The sequence below is a fragment of the Salvia miltiorrhiza genome, chromosome 7 (genome assembly GCF_028751815.1).
Source record: "Salvia miltiorrhiza cultivar Shanhuang (shh) chromosome 7, IMPLAD_Smil_shh, whole genome shotgun sequence".
Classification (NCBI taxonomy): Eukaryota; Viridiplantae; Streptophyta; class Magnoliopsida; order Lamiales; family Lamiaceae; genus Salvia; species Salvia miltiorrhiza.
The window spans coordinates 3435041-3458098 of record NC_080393.1 but is presented as its reverse complement, the minus strand read 5'-3'; the positions used below and the strand labels follow the sequence as shown (position 1 = coordinate 3458098).

The 23058-nt window shown below is 35.8% G+C and overlaps 3 protein-coding genes across 10 annotated transcripts; 2 read left to right on the top strand and 1 right to left on the bottom strand.

Moving 5' to 3' along the window:
* Positions 1-1517: 1517 nt before the first annotated feature.
* On the top strand, positions 1518-7943 carry LOC130991686 (sucrose nonfermenting 4-like protein). 6 transcript variants are annotated; one of them, XM_057916036.1, is made up of 15 exons: positions 1518-1565; positions 1705-1789; positions 1891-2093; positions 2236-2320; positions 3326-3505; positions 4053-4187; positions 4280-4339; positions 4580-4669; positions 5284-5418; positions 5895-6039; positions 6152-6325; positions 6628-6691; positions 6783-6852; positions 7045-7159; positions 7240-7943. In XM_057916036.1, the coding sequence occupies exons 3-15, from the start codon at positions 1981-1983 to the stop codon at positions 7332-7334; spliced, it is 1461 nt and encodes a 486-aa protein (XP_057772019.1). In that variant the 5' UTR covers positions 1518-1565; positions 1705-1789; positions 1891-1980; the 3' UTR covers positions 7335-7943. The 6 variants fall into 6 exon arrangements, with proteins under 6 accessions (XP_057772019.1, XP_057772021.1, XP_057772020.1 ...); XM_057916039.1 differs by having other exon boundaries at positions 1536-1610; XM_057916038.1 differs by having other exon boundaries at positions 1526-1565; positions 1705-2093.
* A 1061-nt stretch (positions 7944-9004) lies between these two features.
* On the top strand, positions 9005-11205 carry LOC130991685 (uncharacterized). 2 transcript variants are annotated; one of them, XM_057916032.1, is made up of 5 exons: positions 9005-9167; positions 9651-9805; positions 10472-10530; positions 10626-10727; positions 10817-11205. In XM_057916032.1, exons 1-5 carry the CDS (start codon positions 9073-9075, stop codon positions 10874-10876), a joined length of 471 nt encoding a protein of 156 aa, XP_057772015.1. In that variant the 5' UTR covers positions 9005-9072; the 3' UTR covers positions 10877-11205. The 2 variants fall into 2 exon arrangements, with proteins under 2 accessions (XP_057772015.1, XP_057772016.1); XM_057916033.1 differs by having other exon boundaries at positions 10798-11205.
* A 659-nt stretch (positions 11206-11864) lies between these two features.
* LOC130991684 (protein ALWAYS EARLY 3-like) lies at positions 11865-22423 on the bottom strand. Of its 2 annotated transcripts, XM_057916031.1 has the most exons (22): positions 22221-22423; positions 21130-21253; positions 20684-20782; positions 20410-20472; positions 19514-19591; positions 18959-19145; positions 18128-18393; positions 17696-18056; positions 16958-17032; positions 16190-16296; positions 16022-16078; positions 15877-15933; positions 15350-15655; positions 15093-15268; positions 14704-14986; positions 14224-14448; positions 13711-13860; positions 13441-13584; positions 13134-13352; positions 12713-12817; positions 12481-12576; positions 11865-12362 (listed from the first exon to the last, which is right to left on the bottom strand). In XM_057916031.1, the coding sequence occupies exons 2-22, from the start codon at positions 21232-21234 to the stop codon at positions 12198-12200; spliced, it is 3324 nt and encodes a 1107-aa protein (XP_057772014.1). In that variant the 5' UTR covers positions 21235-21253; positions 22221-22423; the 3' UTR covers positions 11865-12197. The 2 variants fall into 2 exon arrangements, with proteins under 2 accessions (XP_057772014.1, XP_057772013.1); XM_057916030.1 differs by having other exon boundaries at positions 16022-16296; positions 22221-22415.
* Between the last annotated feature and the right edge of the window lie 635 nt (positions 22424-23058).

Here is a 23058-nt window from a genome sequence, read left to right as displayed (position 1 = left end):
ACATTTTTCAGCCGATAATTGACTGAAAAATGTCCTGCGGATGCAACACTTATTAATTAGTGTCCTATTTTACTCTAAAAAATAATTAGTGTCCTATTTTTACAAGTCCGAAAGTTATTGTCCTAATTTTCAAATCAATCTAAGTTAATGTCCTAAAAAACCCTCGAAGTCTCATCCATTACATATCAAATTTACTCCGATTATTGGTTAGCATGTTTTTATTTCTTAAACATTTTTCAAAAATAACATATCAAACTGTGCATAAATTAAACATTCCGCCAACATATCAAATTTTTGGTAAACTTAGTTTCAAAATTCATTAATTAAAAAATATTACCTACCAATCATCTGAAACCGAGCCCTAGCTTCGTCACTAGCAATCGCGGCCACCACCGCCTTTGAACGTCCAGTTGGCGCCCTTCTCTTTCTCTCTCTTTACTTTATTCTATTCTATTATCACTCTCAAACCCAGGAGAATCGTCCAATCAAAGTAAATAATTAAAACCTCTAGATTTCCTTCCCTTTTTTGAAAACTTCTGACGCGGCTGCTGTTCTGGAATTCGCGAGAGTCGCTTCGTATGGAGTCTCCTTGATTTGTCGTCGCTACGTCTTGCCTCTTTGAGGATCATGGCCGTCGTTATCGAAGACGAAATTCATCTCTTTACTTGACGGAGCATGGCAGCTTCAGTCGCCGTCAATTTATTAGCGGTCGTCGAGCCCGTGGTTGCTTCAACGATGGGGTGGTCGGAGAAGGGGGTTGAGATGGAGAGGGCGGCAAGGCCGAAGAGAAGAGTGTCGTCGACGACAAATAAGGCACGACAAAGGAGGGAGAACGCAACAAATGTTTTTAGGAGAGAAGGCTGAAATGATTTTAGAGTTAAAATGATGTGTTGTTAAGATTATATATGAGGTTAATTAAATTTTTAATTAATTCCTAATTTTTTTCCCAAATAATAAATGGATCATTTAAGTTGGGACAACCCAAAATAAAATACGTGTCATTAACAATGAGACAAAAGGAGTAGTAATCCGTAAAACCACATTGTCTGTTACGGTCCAATGATGACAACATAATGGATGGGTGCCGGGATTGGGATAGGTTAATTAGAAATGTGAGATTATCTATTTTCAATTTAAAATTATCAGAGATTTTGGTAACAATGATTAATATTTATATTATTATATATTCTAAAAATTGTGATTAGTTTATCTTTCTCCAAGCAAAATCACTTATTTATTTTTTACCTCTTTATGTAAATATTATGTCTAAAAATTAGTAATCAATTTTTATTATAATTAGTCGTGCATTTTTAAAAAATAGTCACCCTTAAAAATGATAAAACTATCGGTAAGCTACAATATTTGGGTGAATTTTAGTACTCCAATGAGAGTTTATGGGTTTCAAGTGTGCTGACTTGGCAACTTAAAAAGAGAACCTTTCACCTTTGCTAAAATTAAGGTGTTGTGGGACCCTTCTAATAATTTGTCCCCCTCTCTCAAATATTTATGCCCATCAAAAAATCATTTTTCAATAAAAGAAATATCCGAATCGGGGAATATTTAGGGTTAGGGCTAAATATTTCACTCTCACCAAAAATTCCCAATTTCATGTCTGAATAACCTCAATTATGAATAAAATTATGAAAAGTTTCCGTTTTGATGCTACCCACTTTTGATTTGGTACCCATTTTTCTCGTGTTTCAGGGTTCTGGTACTCCATTCTGCTTACTGAGCTATTCTTGAGTTTATCTTCACCTGTACAAATTGTGGTTTTGCAGATTCAAAGAAGGTGATGTTATTTTTGCATCAAATTATAGTCTGAGAAGTGGAATTTGATGCTCCAATTAAAAATTAAGATGCTCAGCTCACTGGGTTTCTGGGGTTTTGCAGCTGTTGCTTGAATTTGTTGGCCCAATACGTAAATGCGAGGGCTTTATTTTGGGGGTATAGTTCTTTTGGGTTTACATTTGTAAGAAGTGAATGTACCAACTTGGCATGGATTATACGCACGAAAGTGGAATAGGGCTGATTCCGACTCGTTTTGTGTGGCCTTATGGCGGGAGAGTTGTGTATATAAGTGGCTCATTTACAGGGTGAGAGCTGATTAGTATGTGGGATTTATTTATTGTCACGCCATTAGCTGTTTCTTCGCTTATTTTTTGTATAGTTGTCGTAGACAGGTTGTAGTACGTGTGCTAATTCTTTTTTCTTGTATTTGGTGGTGAATTGAAAAAGGTGGACACAATGGCCAATGACGCCTGTTGAAGGTTGCCCAACTGTGTTTCAAACTATTTGTAGCCTGCCTCCCGGTTATCACCAGGTTGGTGTTTTACTTTGGCATTTATGGGCTGAATCTGTTGTCTTGATTAGCTCAAGAATTGCTTGTGATTGGTTTTATTAGTCAAAATAGAATTGACCGTTGTCTTATATGAAAGTGATTTGATGTTTTGCTGAAGATATAAAATACTTGTAGTCATGGAGAGGCCTATGTTCCATGTTTTAGAAGGCATCACCTTGTGGCTTCCATTGTAATTACTTGATATTATAAGGATCACAGCGTCGTCTACCGTTCATTAGTTTTCACTTTTGACTATCTGTTACTTATTGTTTTCTAGGCTGAATTTAATACTGATAGCTACTTTTGAATGAGTTGTGGACTTAAGCCACTGAACTTTGATGTTTTCTTAGTTTGGCTTTGTGGTAAGATTAAAACATGTTTGCCTGGTTCCGAAATCTTGATTTTTGATGCCACTAAATCATACTCCATCCGTCCCACTCTAATAGACTCGTTTTTCCTTTTGGGATGTCCCACTAGAATAGGTTCGTTTTCCATTTTGAGTAAAAAAAATGTACTTAATTGGTGTGGACCATGCCATTTTTCTCCTAAAAAGTAAGTTTCTTAATCTCCGTGCCCAAAAGAAGTGAGCCTATTAGAGTAGGACGGAGGGAGTAATATGTAGGGTTTTGGGTTTGTGAAGAGTCTTCTCATTGAGGTAACACAATTCTTATATGATATAATGATATAATTGCCTAACAATTGTTTAGTTATTGAATTTTTAAAAGGTTTCATGACATAGTCAAAACTTGAGTAAGTGTTAGATGATGAGTACAAATAGGCATAATGCAGTCAGTATTCTTTAAGCGTAGAATTTTGTGAATCTATGAAGCATTTTATTTGTAAAAGACTAAAACGATATAAATGTTTATTGTTTTCTTTATAATTTTTGAATTTCGATTGAGATATAAGATATTTCACTAGACTTCCCCCTAAACCAGTTGCTCTTGGATATTTATACATATTATTGACATGACCCTTGGTTTGCAGTACAAATTTGTCGTTGATGGTGAATGGAGACATGACGATCGTCAGCCTTCTATTAGTAGTAATCTTGGGACTGTGAACACTATTCTCTTGACGAGGGAATCTGCAATCCTAACCCCACAGATTCCTTCAGCAGGTCCTAGCTCGAGCATGGATGTAGATAATGGGACCCTTCAGCGTGTGGTATTGCATCATCTCTCTCGCGTGTTATCTTTTCTTCTTCTTTTTCAAGTATCATTTCTATGAATTGAGTGTTTTAGAAGCCAAAGGTCTCAACTGCCTTAAGAAAGATATGAAGCTTTTATTACCTTCCATGTGCATCTCTAACCAAATCATATGGGTCTCCCAATGTTTTCATATAGTTATTCAAATTACATTCTTAAATCTCGGATAACTGGTTTACCTTTTTCCCCCCTTCCAAAATTTCTCCCTTATAGTTTGTTGAGTTAGTATGTAATTATGTTACTGATGTTTGAAAATTGCCTTAGCAAATCATATATATGGAAGAATACTCTTTAAAGATGATAAACGAGGATCTGTGCATGATACTGATTAAAAGAAACTTCTTGTTTCTGAATTTGAGGATATTATGCTTTAACATCATAGGGTTTTCAACCATAGTCATCTCAAAATCTTTGTTTTTTCGCTTCCCTAGGTTATTCTTTTAGTTCTTTTTATGATCTTTCGCAGGAAAACTAGTTAATTCATCTGCTAGTTGTGTTGATCATAGGTTCGACCGCCAGATAGCACATCGCGTGAGTCTTTCCCAATGATATCGGAATCAGATTTAGAGATTTCCCGTCATCGTATTGCTGTATTTATGTCGACGCACATGGCCTATGAATTGCTTCCTGAGTCTGGAAAGGTAAGGATGTCTGCTGCCTATTTTAATGTTAATCCCTTTGTATTTATTTTCTCTCTATAGTTCTTTTGCCTGATATATTACATTGCTTGCAGGTTGTTGCCTTTGACGTCGACTTGCCCGTAAAGCAAGCATTTCATATTCTGCATGAGCAGGTAAAACAATTTGGTATCTGTAGCTCGATATTTTTCCTGTCTTCCTTTAGATAATAATTCTATCTTATTAATTATCAGAGTTGGCATTGGTTTTTTATTTAAGAACTAATAATCCCATGATGGTATCAAAATCTGCGACTGCGAGATTTGTCTTACATGTTAATTATACACACTTTTGCTTGCCTCTGCATATGTATTTTTATTTAGTGCAATTCTTTTCAACCAACAAATTCTTTCCAGGGTGTATATACGGCGCCCTTGTGGGACTTCTCAAAGAGCCGGTTTACCGGAGTTCTCAGTGCACTGGATTTTATTTTGATTATGAGAGAGGTATATGCTCTACTATTGATATAAAGAAAAATTATCTCTATTTAGGTTCCCCTATTTTCCTGGAGTTATAGAATGTGGTTAGAAATGTTTGGGGTCATTATTTGATACCTGAGATTCTGTAGAGCAGTTCTCGGTTTTTGGTTTTGTTGAAATTGGACTAATTGTTCTGCGGGTGGAGGAAAATTTGACGAGTATGAAGAAAATTTATTTAAATAATCAAGTGATTCTGAACATGTAACTGATGAGTAAGATGTCCATATCGTACAAGATTATTCCGCTGAACTGATTGTTACAAAGGGCTATGAGAATCATGACCAGTTAGTATTTTGATTTTGATAATTCTTTTTTATGGATTTTGAATAAAAGAGGTTATGGACTTCGGTTTCTTCAACCACCCATTATATAACTTATTGCTGGCTATTTTACTCATGGGCCTTGAATGCCACTTTGCAAATTTGACGACTGTGTCTTTCTGCAACCATATTTCTTATGACTTATGAGTGTGATGTAGGACTGCTTAAATGTTACTCGTACTAAGTAATGGTATACATAACTGTGGTACTATCCAAAAGTTAATGTTTTCTCTTCTCCTTGGCGTTCTCTACATTTGGCAGCTTGGCACTCATGGTTCCAATTTGACTGAGGAAGAGCTTGAAACACATACCATATCAGCATGGAAAGAAGCTAAATCATATCTGAATAGTCAAGTGAATGGCCTCGGCAGTGGTGTTTCAAGACAGTTTGTGCAAGTAAGTATTCATACAGATGTGTTGGAGACTTCCAGTAAGCATGTTTATGCACCTGGATATGGCCAAAGATTTTAGATGACATTTACGGTTAGAACTGAATTTGAGCATCTTGGTCGATTTTACACCACTTCATCCACATTGAAAAGTATAACAGATACTTGAACTTCTTCAACCTTGGGATGATTGAAATCCCTTGCATATATAGTCGTAGAAGCATTTTTTTACTTTCTGCATGTTTTGTTTTGGATTGTCATGATTTCTTGAGCGTTTGTATCATTTTGTGAACTTTTAAGCAACATGTGTGCTATTATATTAAATGAATTTGTGAAAATGCGTGAATCTATCTATGTGTCCAAATCTGCAATGTCCTTTGACAATACATTACTTGATTGAGTTCTAAGCTGCATCTTCTTATCTTATGTTTGAAAACTCAGCATCTAGGCGCTTATTTCGTGTTTACTTGGTGAGGATTTCAGGCCGGTCCAGACGACAGTTTGAAAGACGTTGCACTGAAAATTTTGCAGAATGGTGTCGCTACAGTTCCCATTCTTCATTCTTTATCAGTGGATGCCTCAAACCCGCATCTATTGCATCTTGCTTCTCTTTCTGGGATACTAAAGTGTGAGGAAAATAAATCTGCTGTTTCTATTATATTTTTATGTTTGTGACACTACATGTGAGGATAAAAAAGGCCACGTATTCCGATGTATAAACTGGTTCTGTTGCTTTCTAGGCATTTTCCGATTCTTTAAGCACTCACCAACATCATTACCGATTCTTCAATTTCCGATTGGTGCAATCCCTGTCGGCACTTGGGTTCCGAAAATCGGAGAACCAGATCGGCGGCCATTGGCAATGTTGAGGCCCAGTGCTTCACTTAGTGCAGCCCTGAATTTATTACTTCAAGGTACCTGCTGTATTGTCAAATTTGAAGTACGTGAGAAAGCAAGGCCCTCTCTCGTTTGTGCTCATCAGATTTTTCTATCCGCCTTAATCGATCGTCTTCTATCTGAAACTAATTCATTGGTTCATCTTAATTTTCCTTTTGTCCTTGAGTTTTAACTATATGATTTTCTTATTTATAATTGCGGAGATTTGAATTTCTCAATCCAATTTCTGACATGCATAATATATGCATATATACATTCAATGTTTACAAATCTGAAAATTATTACATAATAATCATATGCATTATATTGGATTCTGCAGCTCAAGTTAGTTCGGTCCCTATTGTTGATGATAACGACTCTTTATTAGATGTATATGCTAGAAGGTTAGTACCTCTGCGCTCTTACCAGTGCTTCCAATACGTGAATTGCTTCTACGAGTACCTGGAAATACCCATACAACATAATTTTTTGCAGTGACATAACTACTTTGGCAAAAGACAAAATTTATACACACATTAATCTCGAAGAAACAACTATTCATCAGGTAACACATCCATTATGTTTTGGCATTAGACTCATCTGAATGACCTGTTATCTTGTATCTCTAATTTTTTGAGGGACTGTTATTAAATTTGTCACTTCACGAAATAATGCAATATGACTTTCTTGCCATTGTTGGGAGATAATCTATGCAGTAGGTTTCTACATTTATTGTGTCAATTTTCTTTAAATACAGGCGTTGCAGTATAGAGACGATCCATTTTCAGCACCCGGAAACAACCCTCAAAGATGTCATATGTGCTTGCGGACCGATCCACTTCTTAAAGTCTTGGAAAGATTGTCTCAGCCAGGTCACCCTTTTTCACTTTTTCTTGTTTCATTTTACAAAGTACACCCCTCGTCGTTTTGATTGATTTTGGAGATTGTTCAGGAGTTAGGCGGCTTATTATTGTCGAAGCTGGAAGCAAGCGTGTACAAGGTATCATTTCACTAAGTGATGTATTTCGATTTCTATTGGGTATATGAGTGGCGGCGATGAAAGATATGTGCAACATTGCAACATTAATCTTCGTGTGTGCCCACCCCCCCTCCCTCGTGCAATGGAGATACTCGAGGCTCATAAGGTGATCTTGGGATTCGACGTGTCTGCTGATCCCCCTCGAGTGGTGGAAAAGACTCAGAGGGTGGCTAACCTACGCCGCCTTCTGCAGTTGAAGGTGGGATTTAATAACAGAAAGGATCATTGGATGAGGATTCATTCTTGTATTTTTGACGTTTAATTCTGCGCGTTGCTTTGGTCTCTAATTAGTCTTGTTCTTGATCGATCGCCCTGTTCTTGTGGTGACGCGTTTTTTGGTTTAATCGAGTCGAAACGAGCTGAGTTCAAAAACGAGACAACAGTTGAAACTGAGTTCAGTGTAACTCATCTAGTGTTGATTTTTCTGCTGTTAAGAAATTTCAAATGATGCTGCATTTCCTTGTAGTGAATCGGCAGCAACAAGTAATGGCATTTTTTGGGGGCTGATGTGATGTAATGTGTGTTTTCTGTCTATTAATTTGTAACTAATGCCATGAATTAGGTGTATTTTAATGACTTTTTTGTTCACTTTGTCAATTGAATTTTATTAAATTAAAGGTCTATTTTATCCGGTACTAACAGGATGGTGGTATGTGTGGCACACAAAAAGTATTTGATTTATATAATGAATTCACAATTAAAATATATATATATATATATATATATATATATATAAAGAATATTTATCTTAATATCAAATATTATCATCAAACATTCAAATTAAAAATAAGTAATGTGATAATTAATATTAGAGCATGCATATTTTATCGTAGTCTATCACATATTCTTTTTTTTTTTGATAAATTAGCAAGTAAATAAAGAAATTTAAAGAGCTGGTGGATATTTGACCTTAAACATTAATTATATTATTGCTAGGCTAACACAAACGCAACTAAAGAATTTAACTTATGTAAACGAAAATAAATGTTGTTCTAGGCTTCCTTTTTGTTTGTTTTTTTTTTTGAGTTTTGATTCTAATATTACCTTTTATGACTCACCTCAAAACTCACGTTTTCACTCTTTATTAATTACAATTTACAAATTCATAATTTATTAGGGGTAGTTTTTGACAAAATATTTTTCTTAATTCGTGTGTACAAGAATAGAAAGACATATATCTTGAATAAAAGGGAGAAACATTATTGCTCTTAAATTAAATTATATAATATAAATATTTCCAATCCAATTTTAAAAACGAGATTTTTTAAAATAATTTTAAAACATCGCTTGAAGTTAAAATGTTATTTTGATTGATAAGATATATTAACATTTTAATTAAAACAACATTAATTTTTATTATTAATTATTCAACTAATGAATAGTGATATTATTGTACTCCATTTATACAAAATTTAAAATTTTAAACAAATATAAATAGTAACCCGTGCGATGCACATACTAGTTAGCTTTTAATAGCTAAAACGAGCAATATTTGTGAAAATAACTTTGATGCCCTCAATTAAAATGGTAACTTAAATAATTAAATTAATTCCTAAAATTCAACTCATTCAATATATTAGTATGGGGACCCTTTTGTAAGTTACAATAACTAAAGAGGCCAAAGCAGAATTTCACAAAAATAATTTTTGAATAAAACAAGTAGTTACGAGTATATATACACATATACATACAATATACATACACGCAGAGAGAGAGAGAGAGAGAGAGAGAGAGAGAGAGAGAGAGATGGAAGGACTGACGGAAGACGAGAAAAAGGCGCTAAGAGGAAGCAAATTTGCGCCTCTTCCACCAGGAACCAATCAAACTCGACCCCAATCCAGGTTCTTAAATTTGGACATCTATATATATACTACAATTTGTATGTCTAAATGTCGATATATGCGGCGTGCTTCAGTTCAGCCTATTCAAAATTTCGAATGCCTATAAAATGTGGTAGATTGAGGTTGTGGAAGCTATAATTGTGGGATACTCATTTTTGGTTGGGTTAATTTGCATATACGATTAGGTTTTTGGTAATAAAATACTTCAAATGTATGTGTATAACTACATAAGTTGGATTTTTGGCTGGTGTTGATAGTTTATAGTGAATTAGGGTGATTTCATTCCCGAGTTAATCGGTAATTAGGGTGAATTGTGTTATGTATGTGTGTGCAGACTTATATCTGCTGATAAATTGTAGATGAACTAGTTGCTCTACTTGTAAAGTGAGCTTTTTTGTTTGTGGAATTGGTGATTGGATGCTTTGTTTTTTCTGTGCCTGTTGCAACTAAGGGTATTCAGGCTCAGGGTCTTCGTATGTGTAGGCTGGCACACCCTGGGGGGCCGATGAAGACAAACAAGGCGGCCGCCTTAGCAAAGTTCCTTGAAAGAAAGCTTCAGGAGCCAAATGGGCTTGCTTCTGTTGATCCGAAGCTTGTTGAGTTAGCTGTGAGAAACGCCAAACAAACTGTTCAATGCAGTAATTTCTCATCTTTCTGGGCCTCTGTTTTTCACTCCTTAGCAAAAGCTTGTCCTGTTTTTTTATGAAAAGATGGATGTTGGTTTTGAGGCGTTTGTCTAGATACAGCTCTGGTGTAAATTCATGAATTTTGTGTCTTCAGATTGTGTTTGCTGTCACTTTTGTATGCTTTGATGGATATTTTAAGATTTGCAAGCGAATTGAATCCCAGATAGAGTATGTTGGGCGCTTCTTTCTCTTTTATGTGATAATTCGGTGATTTCTCATCTATTTACAGCTTACCAACAAGGAAATACATTTGATAGTCAACCTTAAGATTTTGTTTCATTTGTAACTCCTCAGATGATATGTCTTTTGTGCTGTGCACACTCCTCAGAAACTATGTTGGTTATGCCATAAGAGAAGTTGAGACTGGAATCACATGAAATTGAAAGGATTAAAAGAAATCATGAGGAAATATAGGAACTGACAGTCAGATAACATCTATGCAATTGTTTGACAGTGTGTGCATGGAAAATGTCGGATCACAAATGTTAAGCTTCTTTCTGCTGCACCAATGCACTTTTTGTTGCCATATTACAACCCATATAGAAGTTGATTTGTCTTGATATGCTAATACACATAGAAAGACACCAAATTGATATTTTTTGTTTTGGTCATGTTCAGGTGGGGCTTCAACATCAGGAAGAATCGTCCATCATGTTAACAAGTTTGATGATGTTGAGGTGCATATACTTGGTGACACATCGTAAATGTGCATAGTTGCATTACCTTTGTGCGTATTTTTCTATTACTGATGCCCCTGTTATGGATTTGACAGGACTTGGAAAGAGAGGATATAAATGGAACCTCCTTGCCAAAAAAACTTAAGCAGAAGAAGAAAAAGAAAAAGAAGGAAAAAAATCAAAAGAAAAAGCAAAAGGTATGATTTCCATAGATGCTTATTCGATTGGTCTGTGTTAGATCTGTTTTAACTTCTGTTAAGGCCACAGATCCTCCGCGCTTTTGCAGAAATTGGATGATTCTACTACCGATGTATCAAACAGACCGAAAAAGAAGTTGAAACTATGACCTACTTGAATATCCCTATTTGTTACAAATGCAAGAGATGCCGAAACCAACCAGCATGGAGCTTATGATATCGGATTCTGATGTCAATCAGCTACAAAATAGATGCTGATCCTTTTCTGCTCTCTCTCTCTCTCTCTCTTCTCATTTTTTGGAGATTCATTGAATACCATATAACGTAGACACCAAGAGCTAGATTTGTTTAGGAACACTGTCACAGAAATTTAACTTGGTTGAAGTGTATTTTTTTTGTGCTTCCTTTCTCTATTAAGCTAAAGAAGCAAATACAGAGTTCATTTTTGCAATGGATACATATTGCTATGTTGACACCAGTATTGTTTTGCCAAATTTGTGGGTTTCATGTAGACTATAATCATTGGTTAACGACTTCTCTCAAAATTCGTATTGACATGATATACTACAGCACAATATATCGTTGTATTATAAACAGTGGTAATTACTTTGGCAGAAAAAAACTTGAGATCAACGTGCTAAATGCTACTTTTATGAGTTTTGAGCTAATATCTACTTATCTTCTTTTAGTACCTCATTGTTGGTAAAATCAAGAAATGTAATTTATGTTGTATGCTTCTGATGTAAATAAATGAATTAAGCTTTTATCTTGTTTTACACCTTGAAGATCAAAAGTGTAGAAAATGATCGTACATTATGATCTTGAATTAGTGTCATTTCAAAATTCTGTTAAAATGATGTCAAACTGCCAAATTTACTCTTCAAATTTCCGTAAAACTACTACTATAATTTTGCCAACTCTTCATATTCCCCACAATAGTAAGAAGTAAAAAAGAGTGAATTTTACTTTCTTAGTATGTTTTTGACGGCTGTAAACGCTTATTCGGGAATAGGGGGTAGCAATACAACCTATCTATAATTTGCCCTTTCTCACATGAAAGAGAGATAAAACTTCATCATAAGAAGTGATATTTGCAGCAAGTCAAGTTCAAAGTTTAAGCAAAGAAGATCTTCGAGCTAGAAAACCATTGAAATTCATTCATCTTATTGCACTTTCATCGTCTCTCTAACTGATTTACAATCTATTAATGACATTCCCTACTCAATGTAAAATGCAGGCTACACAGCCGATGCGGCTGCTTTATAGAGTTGATGGCCAATCATGTACAAATATTTATACCAACGATCTTCACTCATTTCCCGGAACTAGAAAACGAGCTGATCCTGGTGGAGGAAATACGAAGAACTGATAGGAATAAAATCTAACCTATGAATGCAGGAAAATGGTAGAGCTGAGACGAAAAATTCACAAGTCAATATAGGGGACCTGATACTGCTTCTGGTTAAGTAACTAAGTAGGTATTAGTGCCAATATCTGGTTCTTGATGATGCCCACACATTTTTGTATCTCGGTATAAACAGGAAGGTTTTGTGAACTGTGTGGCTGTAGGCTTGTCACAGCAGAGTCTAGTATCTGTGCCACATCAGATGGAGGGAACTGTCGTTCTGTACACTTCTGCAGTAATAAAAAGATTTTATGAGTCAGCAGATGAAGGGGAAATACGCGACCCCAACTCTGTCAGAAAGTTGTATTTTCTTGAGAGGAAGACATTTTTGCTCTGTTTATACTTCACCTGAATCATTAGCAAAGTTGCTACACATTTTGTGATCAGCTCGGAAGGAATTTGGGCCTCGATGTCAGATGCATTTGCTGATTTAGGATCATTTCTCTGCAACAATTTACAGTTTTAAAAAAAAAAAAAAATCAAAACATCATAATATATTTAAGACAGTACCTAGAACCTAAAGGGGGGAGAGAGAGAGAGAGAGAGATAGCTGTAGTTAAGGTAAGGTTAGAAGATTCACCACTGGCATGCAGGAATCATCGGAGGGAAGCCGGTCATTTACATAGTCAATGGCTTCCTCAATTTTCTCCGTGGTATCCTCCCTATTCTTGAGTGATGATATTGCCTGTAGAAGTATGAAAAGATTTCTTGAAAGAGCTCCAAGGAGAGTGGATATAATTGTAAAAAGGTCAGAAATAGATTCCAGTTATTCGTTTTCCGTTGTAATGTCAATGCTAAAAAAGATACTACAATATGCACTAAGTGTGTAGGAATTTTCAATATTTACTACTCTAGAATGCTACAACGACATAATTTTTGTGAAATTATACCAACTTCATGCCAAAACGAGGGCCTAACTCAAAAAAAAATTCTTGGATTTCACTTTTGAGGAGCACCACACATTAAAAGAGTCACTTAAACCAAGGAGTTGCCTTGTTTACCTGCAATGCTGCATCCACCATTGTTCGAGCTTTTGTTCTTGAGCTATCCATGATTTCATTCACATGTGATCCCACTTCTTGAGTTTGACATGCAGAACGGTCAAAGGAATTGAATGTGCTACTAGGATCAGCAAGACCAAGCAGCGGCCTCGGCCATGTAAGTGGAAGTTTTCCTTGATACGTGTTTCGTTCTCTCAAGCAGTGTAAAGCTGAAGAGACCTGCCAAAGAAAATTATGCTTCAAGCTTATATCTAAATGCAACATTATTTGTTCCATAAGAATCAGTTATCTAGTATGGGAATTATACCTGTTCATTGGCTTCATTCAATTGTATAAGTACCGCAGCATATTGCTTTTTAAATGGTTCTGATTCTTTTAAAGGGCTATCACCATCCTTCTGACTTTCCAACACATCATCGTTCATACGCCTTAACTCAAGAACAATAGCTTCCTGCACATATTGCAATTTGCAAGCAATAAGCCCACTTATTCCCTAATGTTAAATTTCCAATTATTAAAATGTAACAGCTACTTATATATCTAGAAACTAATTGATATATAATCAAGGCAGCAATACTTTTTTATCAAGGGCACGAGTCAGCTGTGCAAGAGCTTGAATGTCAGCTTCCTTTGCCTGGAGCTGAGCTAGTGTACCAGGCTGAGAATATGTCTGCTGGTACATTGCAGTATCACCAGTTCCCAGCCTTGTTGGAATATCAGAAGCAACCTGGAGAACAAAATCTACTTGAGATACTAATGCTTTACAGTAACTTGTCATTCTGCGAGTGCAACCAGCATATTGGACCAGGTAGAACGTTTAGTACAACTAGAGATATTTCATGATGCCATATTAAATAAATAAATGTTACCCGAATGGATGCAGTAAAATTATTAAAATGTGGATATAGGGACAAGATATCAAGCTTAGGATGCATCAACACAAATGAAACACACAGAGACTATAAGTTCTTATAGTTCGAAAAAACTCTCAAACGCATGCATCAAGTCTAAAAATTCTAATAAAGATCAAGTAGAAATAACATAATAACACAAACCAATAAGAATGAACAGGAAGGAAGAGAAATCGTGCCTTTGATTGCTTCAGCAAACTGGCAGGATTAGCTAATAAAGATAGGCGAGAAATATCATCCATGTTATCCAGGTTGTCGCTAGGAGAAAGCTTAATGTACTCCTTTGCTCGTCCATTCTCTTTCAGTTCAGTGAAGCTCTCAAAAACCTTGTCAATGGTGATTGTGTGTCTACCAAGCATTGCAGGCACATTCTCAAAAGGATTTACTGGCATGCAGTCTATGTCCTGCCAAGGGAAAAAATCATGTAATAAGAAAGAAAGTAATAAGAAAACAAAATGAACAGAATGAGGAAGGCACAAGGACTTCCTTCAACTTCGTAAGTGCAGAAATTGGCAAAATCCAAATCAGACAAACTAAACTACTACTTGGCGTAAAACTGACATAGTAGGAATGTATGCAATTTTACTACCCAAAATAGACATGCTGATTCTGTGATATCGAAACTTATATATGAAAGGATTCAATAGCATAATACCCACCATGACAAATTCAACCGCTAGCTCTTGACGGTCAAATTGAACCCGGCACTTCGAGTGATCAACAGTTAGCACACTTCCATCATGAATCTCCCTTGTTTTTGGATGAATAGCAATAACACGCTGACCAACTGATAAAGGCCTTGCAAGGTCAGTCGGCAGTCCATCCCTGAGACCTTCGCGCAGCTCAGTGTAATGTTTTCTGACAGAATCTCGATACTGATTAAGCTTCTCTTTTTCTTCCTTCAGGAACTGCTCTGAAAATCTCCGCGGTTTACCAAGGGAACTGCTTGAGCAATAGAGAAAAGAGTTATCAGCCCAGTGCTTGTGCAAGACTCAGGCGGCCAAAAGTACAAAAGTTTTGAGCAACTGTAAAATGAAGACATACAAACCTTCTTATGACACCCCACTCTACACGAGTTAATCTCGGTACATGACCCAGTCCGACATGATACAGATATTCAACAAACTCCCTCTTTGCAAACCATGGATAATCAATGGCACTGTAGAACCATTCGTAAGTGCACCATCTCCTCAGGCGTTGATTCGATAAACAATTAGACAGGTTCTGTTTGGCATGAAAGGAACAATGAGAATGAATATTTAAATTATCAGAATATTGAGTCAAAGGAATTGAAACAAACCAAACCTTAAATCTAGGTGCTGTATCATGGAGCAAACCAAGAGACAGATTACTCTCATCTTTTGAGATTTTTTCAGAAAATTTCAGGTCCTTCTTGACCAATGGTTTTTTAAGATTCATCTTACGCCGGCTTCTCATTTTAGTAGGTAAGTTAACCTGATTGACCGGAACCTGTGTGGCTGATTGGGCTGAGTCACTTCCTTCTTTTTGCAAATCAGCACCAGAAAAGTTTTCTGAAACTTTCATCACTTTTGGAGAACTGCTTTGGGAAGATTTTTTACTCCTCATTGATTTCTTTCCTGCATCTCCAGCCTAATGAAAAGTATATTGGATGAGCTCTCAACTAAAGAAGGATATTAATTAAGAGATTATCACCCTATTCGAAACTGTACGCTCTTATACAGGCAAAAACAAGATTATGGAACTGGATGTGTTGCATGCCTGTTCTAAATAAGAGTTTATATTATACCTTCAGATAGTCATACTGTGTAAAAATGTCAAAAATGGAAATTGTGGAGCTAAAATCAGAGTACCTCAATCCCTGGAGATCCACTAAGATGAATTTCAGCATGAACTTCAGTTTTTTGATTCTGCAAATATATATTGAGTAAAAACCGTGCCAAAAATAAATTAGTGAGAATAATCAACAATGAAAAATAAACAGCACGCATTTCTCACCTTCGGCACTGGCATCTTTTGTTTTTTTCTTGATTTGGTGGTAGGCTGATGGGAATCCTGGTTTTCTTCAAGAATAGAACTACGATCAAAAACTGAACTTTTTCCAGGTTTTGATGTTTTGCTAGAAGCAACTTCAAGACTTGATGCTAGATGTCCTTTCGTTCTTACCCCTGAGGATCTACGTTTTTCTCTTGGCTGGTTTGCTGGTGGAGATTCTAATGGCACAGTCTCGTCAACATGATCATGATGTTCATCTTTAAATAGCATCCTTGAATCTGATGAATGAGAACATAGTTGAAACAATTAAGGATTGTGAAGTTAAATTCATAATGCAAATATGACAACTGAAACAAATAAAAGAAGTTGCAACAGATATTCTTGCTGTATCAAATTATTTTCTCACCATAAGACCTCATTTTCAAAGATGGATTTTTCTCCCTAATACTATGCTCTCAACTAAATTAATTATGTGGCATAACTATTTCTCAACCAATATTTAAAAGAGGAGGTGAGTATGCAGATGCAATTTGTAAATGAATCAATACTTTTTCAAGCCTCGTCTGAATCTTCATGTCAGTTAAATCATAAAGTAAAACTGTAAAAGGAATGACAAAGACAGTACACATTTTCATCCAGTGGGTTCCAAATAAAGAAATTGAACATTCCAAAACTAGATGCTGACTGATAGGACAAACATACACCAGTTAACTTAAATTTTATCCTTCAAAAACTCATGAACTACTTGATGACAAATCAGAATACTCGTATATGACTAATCAACAGAATCTTAAGTTGCATGCAAAGAAAGTAATAGTGACACTTGTTTTGAATTTGCATGAGAAGATAGTACCAGGTGAACTGAATTGTGATTTATTTGGCAGACATTCTAAGTCATTCGAATTTAAGAACAAGAAATAGTAGACCTAGAACACGTACCATCTTCATTATCTGTTGGCATCATCAGTGACAAATCCGCCAATGTTTGCAGGGCATCAAAAGCAGGTCCTTCATCTGCAAAGATCCATCTTAATCTCAAAAAACAATGGAAAGAGAAATAGTTCGGTTAAGCTACCACTCCTACTACAACTGAATAAGTTTTTGCAAGGAACAGTAAGTAGCCCATAAAATATTACTCCCTCCGTCCCATTACAAATGTCCCACTTTCCATAATGGGATGTGGATGTCCCATTACATATGTCTCATTCCTTTTTTGGCAATATATTCTCTCTCTATACCTAATATTTAAATAATTTCCACCAACCCAGTTAATCTCCGTGCCCAAAAGTAATGGGACATTTGTAATGGGACGGAAGGAGTATGTTTAACCTCTGAGACATGAAATGCATCCACATTCAACAAGGTGATTGAATAATGTATCAATTAACTAGTTGGCATCTTTGCATGATGCTTATGATTCTATGAAGATTAATGGATAGAGCAAAATAAATAAAAAATGTTCAAAAAGAAACATTACCTAAACTGCGGAACTTAATTATAAAAGCAAGCAAGCCCTAAGATCACTTGCTTTTCAATAAGTAATAGGCCATAATTAGTTAGACAATCATTTGTGAATAAATTTAACCATTCCTTGAAGATGTAATATAAATTCTTTTTACTCTTTACGCTATGATTCAAGAGACAAGAATTAATATCGTAGATATGCGAAGACCACACCTCTTCCGAAGAGAACCTTTTTGCTCTTCTTCTTCTGCACAGGGGATCTTGAAACCTTGGTGTCATTGATCTCCACATCAAACTTTCTTCTCATTGCACTCAGCAGTTGCTGGCCTTCCTCTGTTCCACTGCACTCTTCCTTGATGTCACCCAAATGACTCTCAATATTGTTATCAACTTCATATGTTCTCCCTTCAAGTTTTTTTCCCTTCTGTCTCGTTGTACCAATACTTACAGATTCAATCAAAGGGGGCTTATACCTAGACAATTCACCAGTGTCGGCTTCTGTGCTTCCTTCTAAATCTTCTTCATCCGAATCTGTTGCCAAGAGCTTGACATTTGATATCTCTGCTATATTATGCTGTAACCAACAGCAGTTCTGTAAGGGTGGGCTAAGATATATTGTTTCACTAGACCAGGTCAAACCATTACCTTTCTTTGAGCATGCCTAAAAGGTGATGACATGACACTTTCAGCTCTTTTATTCAGCGTACCAGAAACCTGGGGGGAACCACCTCTCTGTGATGCCTCTGCCAAAGCTATGGCTATCTCATGAGCTACTTCATCATCGTCAGCATTGGCCTTTAATTTCAGCCCCTGCCTTGTTGGAGAAAAAAATTTCTCCCCATTGATATTTTCATATGAAAATGAAACAGGGAACCTTGGAGTTCTTTTTCCAACAGGACGAGGTCTGCTCCCTAAAAGAAAATAGTAAAATACCATACATAAATTTTCAGATGGATGTCTTGTTGTAGACCAACATAATAGCAGGCAGAGAAAAAATAGCAGAGTACTTCTAAACTCTCACCGGTTAGAAGAGAAGTTTAACTGCAGAATAAAGAAACAAAATTGCCATAAAGGCTCAAGATGTGCCCTATACAAGCATTATATGACGAATCAAAGATGCAGGGGAGGATGGCCAGAGAATTTGGCAAATATTCATTTGAGGGATAAGGGCTAATTCATGCAAAGGATGGCAGCAAAGTAAGCAAAGGGAGGTCCTCATTTAAAGGACAATTAGGTAAAAATACTTCAAAGTTCAAAGTAAACATGAGAATGTGCTCGAGAGTTTTATACCCTCAACTTTTGAAAGCTGAAATGTTATCTGCCTTCTCCTTATACCTAGGGGTCCTAAATATAATTAATTCAGAACCTACACAGCAGATAAGCATAGATCCATAGTTCCAAACATAGACTATAGAGAAGGAATTTCAGCATAGTTATGCACACAAAAGATATTAACTTATCTAGATTCTAACGTACCACCAGAGCGTTTCTTTTTCAATAGTGAAAGGCAGCCGTAGTTTGATGCAGTGATTGGAGATTGGGAAGCAATGTGCTCATCCGATGCTTTAGGGGTAGGAGGCTGTACTTTCCCACGAGCGCGCTTCTGTGTCTTTTGAGATGATCCTGCTCCATCATTGTTCTCTTGGTCACTATCACTTCCTGCCTGTAAAGCCAAGAAAAATTGTCATCACAAAAGAAGCCAGTAATTATTTGGTAAATGACTAAATTCATATGGTCGACAAATAATACAACATTCCTGAGAAACTGGGTTTTCCATCACAACAAGTCTTAAGAATTATCAGAAAGTACTTAGTACGTATTAGAAGTTAGAGATGGAGAATAAAAAATATACTGAGAGCAAAAGGCATAAACGCGCACGAGTGTGGGGGATACCGGAAGAACTGGATAACACCAGACTTGTTGTTTGCATACTCGCGAATATCAAAATTATGTGAGCATTTCATAACATGAAAATGACTCGATTATAAGATTAGATGGCATCTTCATTACTAAATTAGATTGTAGTCTCACCAGATTGCTATAGTGATCAGTCATCATGGCGATTAACCCAGCTGCAGAAGCAGTTCCATGTGGAAGAGATAAGTATGCCTGAAATTATCAATTTGAAGATAAGTGGAAACATTAAAATTGTGGTTGAAGGATGCATATATACAGTCTCACTCAAGATGTGTTGTTGAAAAATCACACCATCCAAATTATAGATGTTATGTGAATGTTGTCTAGAGAGCCCTTGATGATACTTTAGGTATACTGAATGACAACATGGGAATATGGGATCATATATATAGTTACCGAAATTTGAAAGAATTTTCTTGTAGGCTTTGGGACACCCATTTTTCCTTCAAATCCAATAGTCTTATCGTCACCAGTTAAGATCCTGTTATATATTTGTTGGTCGATAGCACATATGACCAGAGGCCAAAAATGACTTATCTGGACAACTGTCTCAGTTTCTATTCTCTAATAAACTGTTATGATCTTGATGCAGTGCACAATGATACTTATTATTCCTCTGTGACTCACTAAGGCAGGTCTTTTTTTCAATTATTGCAATTGTTTAAGCAGATAAAGCAAGTTTATCTGCTGATGACAACACTCATAGGCCACTATAGATTTTAGGGACGAAGGATCTCTAAATTTTATTCTAGCGCACAGCATAGAGCTACTCTCTACAATCTAAATTTTGTTCTAGAGCCCAGCATAGAGCTACTCTCTACAATCTAAATTTTACTCTCTACAATCTAAATTTTATTCTAGAGCCCAGCATAGAGCTACTCTCTACAATTAGAACAGCCAGCAATGAGCTCCAAAAGGCAAATAAAAATCTCATTGGTGAAAACTAGCTTGAAATAAGTGAGATAAGATCCATAGTAGCATATGCAACCCATCTAGCCAAAAAATCATACCCGATTCATTGTGTAAAGGGCCTCCACCATTTCCGCTGAACGATTTCTGACAGCACCGGCTACCTGTACACACGCAAAAGAAGAGAAAGAGGCAAACTTTAGCAAACAATAGATGAAGCCAAACGGGTCTTTGCTATGATGCTGTTGTTATCTTGACCATGGTGGTCATATTTATTGGCACATAGTAAACATATGAATGGTTAAATTAGGTAATAAATTCAATATTCATTTATGCACATCTTGGCCAACGGGTCTAATATGACTTTGAACTGACCTTCTTCCAGTCTTTACTGTACTTGCGGTAAGAGTCATAGAAACGAGTTAGCTCTTCCATGGTCCACCGAGGCCCAAGCATGTCAGACAACTTTCTTTTCTGCATTTGAAGAAAACCCTGTGGTCATTGTGTTGATGTGCACATGCATGACCCCATTTTATAAACAACCAACGAAAGGGATTTAAGGATCATCAGTGAAACATTGTGATCGAATCCTGCAGCTTATGGTAACAATTCAAGCTACCACATTTCACTTAAACGACAACTCTTGCGCTTAAAAATAATTTACTATGAAATTGAATAAGCGTGTTCCCTTGACCCAAAAACATGCATGATGATAGACTATGAAATAAAGGTTCTGTCTCGGCAAAGGTCAAAAAGCAAGAAGTGAGTTATCAGCATAAGTGGTGGGTAATAGAAAGAAAACTAGTTCACCAGAAACTCACCCGACTGCTACTTTTTTTAGCACTATCTCCATCTTTGCTAGGAGATACCTCGTGGATATAAGAATAGCGCTTATTCACACTTCTCGACTTTCTCGTGGGTCCCATTATGTGCTAATCTACGAACCTAAAATAGCAAAAAATATCATGAAGTTAAAATGTTAGCCATCATAAGACTGCAGAAACTCTTTAAAACCTATTTATGGAACCACAAGTACTTTAAAATTCAGAGAAGAATCTTCTAACTTCTCTCCGGAATATATAATCAGAGCCCATATCTATTGAGTAAATATTCAAGAGGTCAACTAAGAAGGTCCAAATAAAGTCACCATCGGAAGTAACCATTTATTATAGCCACAGAAGTGCAGAGAGCGAACAACTCAAAGAAAATTAAACTAAAATTAAAATACCCATTTCGACAGTTAAAAATATCGTGAGATGTAATTAGCACTGTCAGATTAGCAAACACAACCATTATATGTCTCGAATCATGGAGAACACAAAAATAGCAATATAAGAATAAAACTTCTTGAACTATTTGAAAAAATACATATAGAAAAATTAGTAATTAGTTCAAACAAACGGATATTTAATTTAATTCAAACTCGAGATTAACGTAAATTATCTTAAAGTATACGCTCCACATATATTCCACAACATCAGCTCATAAGAGACATCTCTAGCACGGCACACGCAAACACACCTTATTCAAAATCAAGCAGAAAGACTCCTCAAAGTTTCAAAATTAATCGCATTAAAAAGACTCAAATTAACGATCTTCAAAATTATCCTGTAAAAGGACGGGGAAATAAGTAAAAACTTCAAGTAACTCACAAAATTCAATCAGACGAAAAAAACAAGCTGCGAATTTGCAGCCACAAACCCGAAAACAAGGCCCAAAAAAACCGACATTTACCACTGATAATCAGCTAGACCCACCAGAAAACAAATCCAAAATCATTCACTTAAACCCCTATCCATGCGGCGCTCAAATTAGACAAAGAAAAGATTGAAAAACACAAATTGAAACACACACAAAAAAAAGATCAGCAAGAGAGAAAATAAAAAAGAACTCCCCGCTTCTCCCTCCTTACCTTTCCAACGAATTCAATTCACAGCATTTGAGGAAACGCTCCAGATTCGAAATTTATAGATAATTGGTGGCGAGAGGGATACGATTACGATTTTTCTGCGATTGAGTGAGACTTTAGAGAGAGAAAGGAGAGTGTTTTAGAGAGAGAGAGAGAGAGAGGTGGGAAGAAGAATGAATTTATGTTTTTAATTTTTATTTTATTCTGTGAGAGTAATAACCGCGAAACTCTACTTCTTTGTATTTGTATTTCTGCGACGTCTTAAATTTGTTTTAAAGGTTAGCTTAATTTCACTCGAGCCCCTATACTATTCGTTTTTTTAACTTTGACCACAACATTTTTAAATTCAGTGGTCGTTGGCCCAAATCTTATATTTTCCATTTTTATTAGGCTAAGCTGATTTTTCACCGAAAATAGTAAGTTTCTTTGTACGTTCTTTAATCAATTTATTGAGTAATTAATGTAGTAATTTTGCTAATAGTATTTCAGAAAAAGGAAAATCATATTCTGATAAACATATTAATAGTTGAGAAAATACCTTTATATATATATATCAATATATAAAAAGTATTAATATATAGTTGATAAATATTTAATAATTGAACTATCTTTCGATGATTGTTTGTCTGTTCTGTCGAATTTGAGTACCTCTTGTATTCCTTCTTGATCTGTATCTATATATATTTTATTTTAAAAAAAATACTTATATATATATCGTCATATAAATACAGTAGGTAAATTTGAAAAGAACAATGATAATATAAGTATTTTATTGTAAATATTATAGGTTGGGATTAAAGAGTTATAACAATGGTGTCTACTATTTATGGTGTATAATACT

What these genes read in the sequence shown, in the direction of transcription:
- LOC130991686 (XM_057916036.1), top strand. Translation starts at nt 1,981, where the DNA reads ATGTACCAACTTGGCATGGATTATACGCACGAAAGTGGAATAGGGCTG. An exon ending in TTCATATTCTGCATGAGCAG is followed by an intron (nt 4,340 to 4,579) that starts GTAAAACAATTT and finishes AATTCTTTCCAG; the next exon opens with GGTGTATATACGGCGCCCTT. An exon ending in GGAAAGATTGTCTCAGCCAG is followed by an intron (nt 7,160 to 7,239) that starts GTCACCCTTTTT and finishes GAGATTGTTCAG; the next exon opens with GAGTTAGGCGGCTTATTATT.
- LOC130991685 (XM_057916032.1), top strand. Translation starts at nt 9,073, where the DNA reads ATGGAAGGACTGACGGAAGACGAGAAAAAGGCGCTAAGAGGAAGCAAA. An exon ending in CAAACTCGACCCCAATCCAG is followed by an intron (nt 9,168 to 9,650) that starts GTTCTTAAATTT and finishes TCGTATGTGTAG; the next exon opens with GCTGGCACACCCTGGGGGGC. An exon ending in CAAACAAACTGTTCAATGCA is followed by an intron (nt 9,806 to 10,471) that starts GTAATTTCTCAT and finishes GGTCATGTTCAG; the next exon opens with GTGGGGCTTCAACATCAGGA.
- LOC130991684 (XM_057916030.1), bottom strand. Translation starts at nt 21,234, where the DNA reads ATGGGACCCACGAGAAAGTCGAGAAGTGTGAATAAGCGCTATTCTTAT. An exon ending in GAGTGGGGTGTCATAAGAAG is followed by an intron (nt 14,987 to 15,092) that starts GTTTGTATGTCT and finishes TTGCTCAAGCAG; the next exon opens with TTCCCTTGGTAAACCGCGGA. An exon ending in CAACTTTGCTAATGATTCAG is followed by an intron (nt 12,363 to 12,480) that starts GTGAAGTATAAA and finishes TTATTACTGCAG; the next exon opens with AAGTGTACAGAACGACAGTT.